The sequence below is a fragment of the Primulina tabacum genome, chromosome 14 (assembly GCF_025594145.1).
Source record: "Primulina tabacum isolate GXHZ01 chromosome 14, ASM2559414v2, whole genome shotgun sequence".
Taxonomy (NCBI): Eukaryota; Viridiplantae; Streptophyta; class Magnoliopsida; order Lamiales; family Gesneriaceae; genus Primulina; species Primulina tabacum.
In genome coordinates this window covers 4,531,454-4,543,276 of record NC_134563.1, presented here as the reverse complement: position 1 = coordinate 4,543,276, position 11,823 = coordinate 4,531,454, and the positions used below count along the sequence as shown (strand labels likewise).

At 29.6% G+C, this 11,823-nt stretch overlaps 1 protein-coding gene across 1 annotated transcript; it reads left to right on the top strand.

Annotated features, from left to right (window-relative positions):
* Positions 1 to 2,290: 2,290 nt before the first annotated feature.
* LOC142524818 (protein-tyrosine-phosphatase MKP1-like) lies at positions 2,291 to 4,444 on the top strand. The gene is given in 3 exon segments (XM_075628930.1): positions 2,291 to 2,377; positions 2,880 to 4,229; positions 4,232 to 4,444. Coding segments are annotated over 2 exon segments (1,389 nt in total). The 5' UTR covers positions 2,291 to 2,377; positions 2,880 to 2,900; the 3' UTR covers positions 4,292 to 4,444.
* The last annotated feature ends 7,379 nt before the right edge of the window (positions 4,445 to 11,823 follow it).

Here is an 11,823-nt window from a genome sequence, read left to right as displayed (position 1 = left end):
TCGAGTAAGTCTCTTGTGAGACGGTCTCACGAATCTTTATTCACAATAAAAAGTAATATTCTTAGCATAAAAAATAATAATTTTTCATGGATAACCCAAATAAGAGATCCGTCTCACAAAATACGACCCGTGAAACCGTCTCACACAAATTTTTGCCTTTTTGACTCCCTGGCACTTAATATTTTAAAATTATGTTTACTTCTTTAAAGAGAAAAAGAAATAAAAACTGCTCGGTCATGAAGATAGGAAACAGTATATTGAATAGATCCATACATGACAATAACTAAAGTCATTTTATATTAAAATAAGAATTATATTATATGATTATTTCAAAATTTTGAATCCTTATATTTACATAGTTATTAGAGGAATGTGTCGTGTTGATGAATTGAGATATCTTCATGTTAGAGCTACACGTAAATTGTATTTATTTGAATTTTTTACTTGAGAGATCTTGATTTAGTCTTCTTCTCATGTATGTTATTTTTTTTCTTCTGATAAACAGGTAAGGATGCGCCAAACTCTCCGTAAATGGTTTTTTTTTTTTTTTTTTTTTTTTTTTTTTTTTTTTAAAAAGAAGAAGATTAGACTATCAATTTCTGAACCCGTCTTCGTGACTGCGGCCTCTCTATTGTGTACGTATCTGTAGTTGAAATGGCTTCATAAAATTTGAATTGATAAAATTGGATTAAGTCCTAGTTAAGTGCATGTCACCCTATTTGGCCATTTCATAGCTTATAAAATGTAACAAGACAACTTAATCAGCAGTTTGAATTTGACTTCAAAATTTTGTGTTTTCTGATTTATAGGTTATCTTCCTTTTATTTTTAATTAATGAGGCCTCCCTCGGGATTGGACCACGTAAGATCGAGCGATATAATCACTTCTACGAAATCATCGATAAATGATTTTTTCCCCTGTTATTGTTCGATTTTTCAAAAACCACTTCTATATCTTGCTCCGCATACATTAAATAATTTTTTAATTATACTCCTCCTTAATAAAACTTGAGCCAATCTGTTTTCATGAAGATAGAATCCATAAATGTCAAAACCTTTCGATGCATACTGGGTAAAGATTTGTGTTAACGCAGTAATATGCAAGTCACGCTAGCCAGATAAACTGCAATGGACAAATCATGTACATGTGTGACAAACTGACCCAAAAAAGTTTTGACTAAGAGAAAACTCCTGATCATTGACAAACGTTCAGCTACTCCATCAACTCGGATATCCTTACACAGATTTGAGCATGTCTTTGTTGGCATGGTATTGCGATATCTAGAGTAAGGAATTCAAATGCACGGTCTGATTCGGCAATCGGCAGTGATTATTAGTAATACCCCATTAAATCTGCTGCTGTGCTTTTCATTGTGGAATTGTTCAATTTATTTATTTAATATAATCAGCAAACGAATAAGCTAATCAAGTGCTCTAAAATTTGACCACTTAGCGAAGAATTTATTGAATAAGTAATTTGGTTTTGATAAGCCGCACAAAATAAATATTATTTAATACAATTAAAATTTTGGATTTTATACCATAATTTAATGTATTATTTCATATCCTTAAAACATGCATGTACATACATCTTTCAACTAGATATTATCAATTATAATATGATGATATATAAACACGAGATTCAAAAGGAAATAGTTAATTAATACTTTAAATTATTTATTTTCAAAAAATTTTAATATGTTATAATCATCAAATATATTTTCTCTCATTACACGTGGGAAAACGAAGTCGGTATTTAATGTTGCATTTGTATCATCGATAAATTTCAAATATATTCAAAATATTTTTTTTTTGTTTTAGAAAATCAAGACCATAATTTCAAAGTTCAAATTCACTTTACATGTTTAAATAGTGTTTCATGTTAATTTTGAAGAATTTCAAATTCATCCAATAATGATATTTGAAATTCATTCAACTTTATGTAACTAACGAGTAAATAAATAATATATGGATTTAAATATGATATGTTGTTTATTGTTTGAAATAAAAATATAATAGAAATCCTAATTACATTTAGTTTATGTTCAATTAAAGTGAGGTATAAAATAGAGTAAATATGTGATATTAAGAAATTGACATGCGAAAGTATAATATAATCACAATTAAAAGGAAATTAAAAATCAAAGTAAAAAAAGGAAATGCAAAAAGCCCGCTTAAATATTTAATGAGGTCAACATGATGACGTGGCAATTTTGACTTCTTCATTTTCCACATCTATAAATTGGCAGACCTTTGGTCTCTCTCTCTCTCTGTGCACACAATTTGTGTTGGAAGAATCCTTCGTGTTCGTCTCCCGCCCACCTTTCTCCATATATTTTCAAATTCATGTTCGCGATTTGGAAGGCTACAGAGTTCACGTACGTGTTATCTCTTGGTTACTTGACTGTGGTTTTCTTGGGAACTTTTTTATGCCAATTTATGATTTTCGTTGGGTTATTTTTGTGTTCATGAATTTAGTGTTTATTTATGCGTGCTTTTGTGCAAACAAATTGGTCTTTATGTTGAAAGGAAAGTTTGAGCTTTTGATGACGTTGAGTTGTGGGTTTTTACTGAATGATATTTGTGTTCGATTTCGTGTGTTTCTCAATGTCATGGAAGTGAAGAATTTTGGTGACGGGTTTAGTGTGAGAAAGATTAGTTGAAATTGGTACGTTATTCAATACATGTTTTCGGATTGACTGTATTTGGAGGCTTTCCTTCAAGAATTGGCAATGGATGATCATGAGATTTATCCTTTTGTCTATGTAGACTTCAATTTGATGGTTCGGTTGGCTTCTTTTCTCTTCAATCTTGGGTCCTGAAATTGATGACAACGGATTTCCTAGAGCTATATGGTGATGGGTTTAATTTGTTTTGCAGTGTGTTCGAATAAATTTTGAAATGTTAAGGGAAGAAGAGAAGGATCCAGCATCGGTCGGAAGTTGGAAGTCATTCTCAAGGTCAGTTTCATGGACTGAAAGCCAGCCAAGACAGTCGCATTCTAAGCCACTATGGAACAGCAAAGCACGAGCGTGTTTGCCGCCACTTCAGCCTCTTTCTATCATCAGACCGAGTATTGAGAATTGGCCCAAAGCTGGGTTAGATGATCTTGGCATATGGCCAAATCCTCCTCCAACTCCTCGATCAATGACACCCCGTGGAAATTTAACTTCAGAACAACCGCCTCGAAAATTTGATTTTCAAAGAGAGAAGCTTGCCTTTTTTGACAAGGAATGCTCGAGGGTTTTAGATCATGTATATTTGGGAAGTGAAGCAGTTGCAAAGGATCGTGAAATTCTCCGCCAGAATGGGATCACCCATGTGCTGAACTGTGTGGGTTTTGTTTGCCCGGAATATTTTAGGAGTGAACTAGTGTATAAGACCCTTTGGCTGCAGGACTGCCCTTCTGAAGATATTACGAGTATTCTCTATGATGTGTTTGATTATTTTGAAGATGTTCGAGAACAAGGGAAGCATGTCCTCGTCCACTGTTGTCAGGGAATTTCTCGATCGACCTCATTGGTTATTGCATATCTTATGTGGAAAGAGGGCCGGAGCTTTGATGATGCATACCAGCTTGTCAAAGCAGCCAGAGAGGTTACAGATCCAAATGTGGGATTTGCATGCCAACTTCTGCAGTGCCAGAAACGCGTGCACGCCCTTCCTGCGAGTCCTATGTCTCTTCTTAGGATGTATCGAATGGCGCCTCACTCGTCATATGATCCTCTTCACCTTGTACCGAAAATGTTGTGTGACCCGGGTGAATGGTGTCTTGATTCTCGGGGGGCATTCATTATTCTCATTCCTTCTGCTTTATATATCTGGAGCGGGAAGCATTGCTCCCAAATGATGTCAGATAATGCGATGACAGCAACAGCTCAGTTTATCCGTTATGAAATGGCCGAAGGTCCGGTTATAAATGTCAAAGAAGGTGAAGAGTCTTGTGAATTTTGGGATGCATTCAACTACGGAAAGGGTTTAACAGACGAGCGCTTTGTAAAGTCTGAGGAACAAAACAGGTTAGTTGAGTCTGACTCGGTGCCGGTAACTGCTCCTCTCTGTCTCAGTCAAAGGAAGCATTCTCAGTACGATTTAGACTTCGAAATTTTTTACCGGGCACTTGGTGGCGGGTTTGTACCACCTTTTCCAGTATCAGAAGCAGGGTCAGAGACATGTCTACCGGCAAAAGAGAGTGATTGGAACAGATTGAGGAGAAAGTCTGCCAGCAATATATAGATAAGGAATTTCTCACCTCTTCAAAATTGAACCCCTGTTGCCTTAAAAACATGTAATGCACCGGATTCCATTGATATCTGTAAAAAGTTCGATGAAACAATTAATTAGCCACAAGGCGTCTTCCATTGTGTTTGAGAATGATCCAGAAACTCTGCCTAAATGTTTTTCTTTTTCTTTTTTCTTGGTTCAAAATCTCGTTTATTATTGCATCTTGATAAAGCGTAAATGATACCTTCTTTTCCATTTTGTAATTTACTTTTTTAACGTACAAGGTAAACGAAAGCTGAATATGATAAAAATTTAAGGTTTGAAATAAATATATTTCGAGTGTGAGTTTGATTTGAAACTCGAAAAATTTAATTTTTTTTGTTCAAATTCTATTCGAATTAGAATTTGGGTTTGAGGTTAGTTCGAAAGATTCAAATACGTTTGCAAGCTATTAAAATAAAAACTCGGAAAGTTCAAAATCTATTATATATATATATATACTAGAAATAATGTACGTGCGTTGCACGTGGGAAAGTAATTATAATTTGAAATAAAATTAGTTAACTCAACAAAAATAATGATAATAGTATTGTAAATTTTGACCTTTCGTGTTAATTAGCATATGTAACTAATTTAGAAAAAATATATTTTTTTAATTTTAAAAAAAGATATTTGGACCACTAAAATTTTTCTCAGTATCTTTTTTATCATATTGTTTTCTTTTGTTATTTGTCATATTCTCTCAATAATGCATATATTTTATTACAATATTCAATTATTACAATCTTTTATGACAATCAATGATATGCAATTTTTTATTTACAATGTTGTTTGATTATTATCCTCTTTCATGTAAATTGACGACAATTTTCACTGAATGCTTTTACTTTCCTAGTCACATTTAATTTATTAGACACTTATAATTGATAACATATAAACTACACATTATTATTAGGGGTGGGCAAGATTTCGGTTAGACTGAATTAACCGACCGAATCGAGTCAATTCGGAAATTGGTTCGGTTATTTCGAAAATTCGATTTTAAAATTAAAAGAATTCGGTTATATCGGTTATTTCGACTCGGTTACGGTTTTCAAAATTTTGAAATCGGGTAACCGAATTAACCGATATAATAAATACTATTATTTAATAAATTTTTATTATTTATCAATTTTAATATATTTTTTTATTTTTAATTTTAAAATCAGACCTAATTCTAAAGAAAAATTTGTGATGTATGTGATTTTATGTTTTTATGCATTTGTGTAGATTGTAGTGTTCAAAAAAATTACATATATAATTAAAGTTAAATTACATTTTTTAAAAAAACTAATATGTTAATTCGGACACCAACCGAATTAATCGATTTTAATTCGATTCGGTTTTCATCGTTTATGAAAAATAATTTGTTTGGTTCGGTTATTGCTAAATATTTCGGTTCGGAACGGTTATGACTAATTTAGTTCGGTCGGTGAATGCTCACCCCTAATTAAGATAACAATATATCATCACATAAAAAGTACTGATGAATTGATTCAAAAAAATATTGATTAAATATTGTCATTTATTTGTAATTTATAATAATAATATTTTTGACAATAAATCATCTTTTTACTGACTTTTTATGACACTGATTTTAATATTTCATATCAACTCATAAGTATAATTAGCACAATCAAATTACTAATGTCATATTGGTATTATTTCTAGAAAAATAATATATTTAATTTTTCTAATTGTTTAAATATCTTAACGGGATCATTTGTGTACCCTTATCTTCAGAAAAATTCATTGCATTTATAAAGTTTGAACGATAAATATAACTTTATAGTATACATTTAATTTGGAAACTGAATTCATTGTATGACAAACACTTCTTCCATTTCAATTTTTTTTGTGTAACCCAAACAGTTTGTAGGATCGAGCGCTTGCCGCTTTACCAAAAGCTACATCTAGGAGTAATGGTGCAACTCAAAACTTTTAAACCACACAGCTACTCAAGCACCACGGTTCGATCGCTCCACCAAGCAGGGACAATTATTGCACCCAACAATCTCCCTACTCCCTCCCAATAATTGCACTCCTTGCAATCAATGAGAATCGAACTCGTGACCTTGGCTCTGATACCAATTGTAAGACCGAACGCTTGCCGCTTTACCAAAAGCTATAGCTAGTGGTAATGGTGAAACTCAAATCTTTTAAACCGCACAACAACTCAAGCACCACGGTTCCATCGCTCTACCAAGCAGGGACAATTATTGCACCCAACAGAGTTAATATTTTTTCTCTTTTATTTTCTCCAACTCACTGTAAAAAGTTATTAAAAAATATTTGTATCTAGAAAAATATTTTTTTCGTGTCTATATATTTTGTTATATGTAAACATATATTATACTTCATTGTCTTAATTGTCATATATCTTTACTATATAATTTGTGTACATTGAAGATGAATAAGTTCATTTTGTAGTTTTTTATTACCTAGACTTAGGTTGATATATTAATATGTAATATACATAGATATAAGAATTTTCAAATTCAATTTATTTACAATGATTTTTCATAACAAATGCCAACTCAAAACAATAAAAATTAGGATTCATAATAATTTTAAATATGATATAAAAATAATATGTGGAAACTTTTTTTGACATTTTAGTTGCAAAATATAGTAATAAATGCATGCAGGTGCACTATATCATTGTGGCAATTATAACTTTATTTAAATATCTTGTTTCTCTTTCAAGGATCAAAATTTGTTTATTTCTTATTTTTTATCGACAAATCCAATATTTCATTTAAATGTTTTTGTTAATAATATTTACATGAGTTTTATTGTATATTTATCCAATTTGAAAGGGATAAATTATAATTCAATATATAATAATATTTGAAAACTGTAGAATGCTTCTAAATTTAAAAATCGAGTAACATGTAAGGGATCCATTCAAAACTAAAAGTTGATGCAACATGTTTCTTCTAGCTTTACAATCGAATAATGTATGATCGAACGTTTGTCGCTTTACCAAAAGCTATAACTAATGGTAACTATGCAAGTCAAATCTGTAAATCATACAACAACTCAAGCGCCTACCCATCATGGACAATTATTGTACCAGACAATCTATCTCCTAATAATTGCACCAATTTCAATCAATGAAAATCAAAGTCGCGATCTTGGCTCTGATACCAATTGTAGGCTCAAGCGTTTACTGTTTTATCAAAGCCTATAGATTATGGTAACAATGCAAATAAAATATTTTAAATTGTACAACAGTTCAATCGAAACATTTCAATTACTCTACCCAACATGATCAATTATTGTACCCAACAAATAAGTTTATGCAAATAACATTTTACTATATCATATGAATTTATAAGACATTTGAGTAGAATATATACTTGATATTCTACATAAGTAGTAGATAAAAAAATCATTTTTCATCTATTCGAAACCCAAATTGAAAGTTGAATTAATATATTCATATTCATCATTAAATTCTATATTTAATTTTAATAGATTAATTAACATGTTTATCCACTAAAAATATTGAAAGAATTGTTTATGCAATTTAATAAAAAAGTCAAAGTACATCATTTTCTGATTCAAAATAACGATCACATTATTATTACGTTACAATGATAAATAAATTATTATTTTTAGTTTATCATCATAGTCTTTACCTCAATATACACATTTTCGAATGTAGAATGTTAAATTTAAAATTGACATCAGATAATTATAGTATTAATTCTAACATTTTTTTTTATTCTTCTCAATACATTACTTTTTCTATCTTCAAATATATTAATCTATTTATTATTGTATATAAAGTATAATAATTATTTGGTTAATTTATCACATTTAAGATTAGATGTTTAGAAAAAATTCTAATATATCTTTAAAGACCAATAGATGATGAAATTAAATTTGAAATCAAGAGAAAAATTAAGAAAAGATAGAACACTACCATGCATGAACTTTCGCTTTGCACAGTGACAAAACATAAGGTGAGACCAAGTGAGATACTTATATATATAAGTCTCATTCAGCTTAGCCTATTATAATATTTTTATTAACTCACTTTGTCCTTCGTTTTTACTTCACTGACTTTGCAGTGTGACTCATTCAAGCATTAACTTTTTATTTTTTTAGTACATAGTGCCTCCACTTTACCGAATTCAATCTTTAGAAATCGGTATTAGTAGTTTATAGGTAATAGACAATTATTTAGTTTTTATTTCTCTCTTTTGATTAATTGTGTAATTTTTTATGTTCTACCTAATTCATTTTTAGAATTTTTATCAAATTTTTATAATCATGATTAGAAGTGTTGCACACATACAATATAAAATTAATATATTTTAAAATATTAATATTGAAGTGTCGAATAAATGTATTAAATCATTAATTAAGAACTTTTAGCAAAACAATATACATCATAATTCAGATTTAAAGATTAACATAAAAATAATTAATTGCGATGAATATCTTATAAAATAAACGGTGTTAGCCCAAAAAAATTAAATATGATTATTGTAAATGAATTTTTCTTAATTAATTAGAAAATTTTCAGCAAATGCGCTGAATTAATTAGAATGTTTTCAATATAGTATGTCGATAAATGTTTTTCATATGATTTAGTGATTGAGTCCTTATGAACATTTAAAAAAATGTGTCTTTAGTTATAGTAACAGTGTCTTATAATTTAAAATATTAACTGAAACAAATTATCAAGATAAAAAATTAATTAAGAAATTCAAGAATATGTGATTACTCAATTAGTTTAATTGACACGCTCTTTAGTTTGTTGATTTAATATATGTTAAATCAACAATCACTAAGTTTGACAATAATTCTTTTAGAATAAAATACAATTATAATAAATTACTTGATTGTATATGTAATATAAATTTTGTATATTTCATATATGTTTGATTTATTTCATTTATAAGGTTGAAATTTTATATATTATGATATAAGATTTGTGATACATCTTAACATCGATAAATTCATTAAAAATTTATATATTAATTTTCAATACCATATAATTCTAGTTTCGCCCAGACTTTTTGTATTCGTTTGTTTGAATTTATTGTTCTTCATTTTACCAAGACTCATAATACTGTCAAACATAAAAGTGAATATTAATTTAAAGAGATGACAATATTTATATATTGTAATAATATATTTACCCCTCACGATACTGATAAAACTAACTTAAAAATAATCTGTTGATTAACATATTGTCAGGAATCCAAAAATACAACTCAGTCAACTTTGACACTCAATTTTGAGTGACTGCCAAAATATCTCAACAATTCACAATTTTTGGAACAAGATAGTAACATCAAAATTTTGAAATCAAAATGATATTTTCTATTTTATATCAAGAATTCATGATTGAAAATCAATAATATTAGATATATAATATCCTAATATGAACTCGTGCGAGCTCATTTAGGCTCACCTTTAAATTAGCCGACAAAATTTCAACTCAACTCACTTAAACTGTTTGGCAGTGCAGGCCAAACCGACAGATTCAACCCAAATTGACGGCTCAAATCACAGCGATCTTTTACCATGTTTTATTTAAATAATTTATAAATATAAATCGCAAAAAAATTTCGGTTGCAAAAAATTTTAATTTAAACACATAAATTCTACAAATTGTCACATGAGGACATGAAAAAAAAATTAATAAGACACCCAAGAAAATTCACAATTCGATAATGAGTTATTTCTAAACATTAATTATTTAATTTACACAATAAAAAGATAAATAAAAAATATAAGTCATTGAATTAAAAATAACATATTATGATGTGAGTAGGGATAAAAAACCAAATAGTAATTTACATAATGAAAAGATATCATTGGATAAAAATAATATATTATAATGTGGGTAGACATAAAAAATTAAATACTAATAATCGCACATATTTAAAATATGAATAAGGAGAAAGAAAATATACATTTAAAGTAAGCAATTAATGTAAAACAACCAATTAATAAAGAGATAAATGTATATTCACATATAAAGTCACATATTTATATATAATAATAGAAAATCGATAATATTAGATATATAGATATTTAATATAAACTCGTGCGAGCTCATTTAGGCTCACCTTTAAATGAGTCGATAAAATTTCAACCTAACTCACATAAACTGTTTGGCGGTGCATGCCAACCCGACACACACAACCCAAATTGATGGCTCAAATCACAACGATCTTTTACCATGTTTTATTTGAATAATTTATAAATATAAGCCGCAAAAAAATTTAATTTAAACACATAAAATTCTAGTAAACTGTCACATGAGGACATGAAAAAAATTAATAAGACACCAAAAAAAATTCACAATTCGATAATGAGTTATTTCTGAACTTTAATTTTATATAATGAAAAGATATCACTGGATAAAAATAACATATTATAATGTAGGTTGACATAAAAAATTAAATACTACTAATCATATTTATTTAAAATATAAATAAGGAGAAAGAAAAAATACATTAAAGTAAGCAATTAATATAAAACAAACAATTAATAAGGAGATGAATGTAAATTCACATATAAAGTCACATATTTATATATATAATAGATTAATAAAATATGAAAGTTGGCAAACTTTAAAACAATATAAGTTGGGATTGAAAAAGGTTTGAATTCTATAAATTCAATATGAATAAAATATTTTTCGAACCAACTCGGTTTGTTTACGCTCGTAGACTACTCAGCCTGTTCTTGATCTTGGCATTCTCAAAAAGTTGTTTTGACTGTTGATTTCAAATTTTCTGCAACGTTAACTACATTCAAGGAAGACTTAGGTTAACAGAAGAAATATAGTCTTTTAGGGATCCCTCAGCGCTGACCAGTTGGGACTGGTTTTTGTTGGATTTGTCAACAGATTCTATCTCAGGCTCCTGTGTTCAATCGAAGAAAGAAGTTTCCCTGTAACAGTATGAATAGCTAGAGCTAGGTACAATTTTACACTTTATATTGGTTTTGTAAGGATACATGTCAGCAACTTTGTTAGCTGAAAGAAGCACAATATAAGCTGGTTTTTTCTCAACCAAGTCTACATTCTCGTTGTGTGGAAATGGATTCTTCTTTATCTTCATTTGCTGCGCACTTGAAATTCTTCGAATCTTTGCTACATTCTCGTTTGGTGCCATTTTACTTGCCTTGGACTCGGTGCTCTTGTTGTCCTCTTCTATCCTCAATCTCACAATGAGATCCTCCAATCCCATCTCCTTCCTTTTGTGCTTCAAATAATTCTTGAAATCCTTTCACAACAGAAGGAGTTTCTCGATCAAAGCAGCAACTTGGAAGGACTCGCTTAGACTCATTCCTTCCCTATGAATCTCGTGCAAGAGAAGTTGTAATTCTTGCACTTAACTCATCACGGACTTTGAGTCCACCATCTTGTAGTCCAAAAATCTCCCAACAATAAACTTCTTCAAACCCGCATCCTCCGCCATGTATTTCTTATCAAGCATATCCCAAAGTTCCTTGGCGGTCTTGACTTGACAGTACACATTGTACAATGCATTGTCAAGTCCATTGAGGATGCAAGTTCTTGCACAGGAAA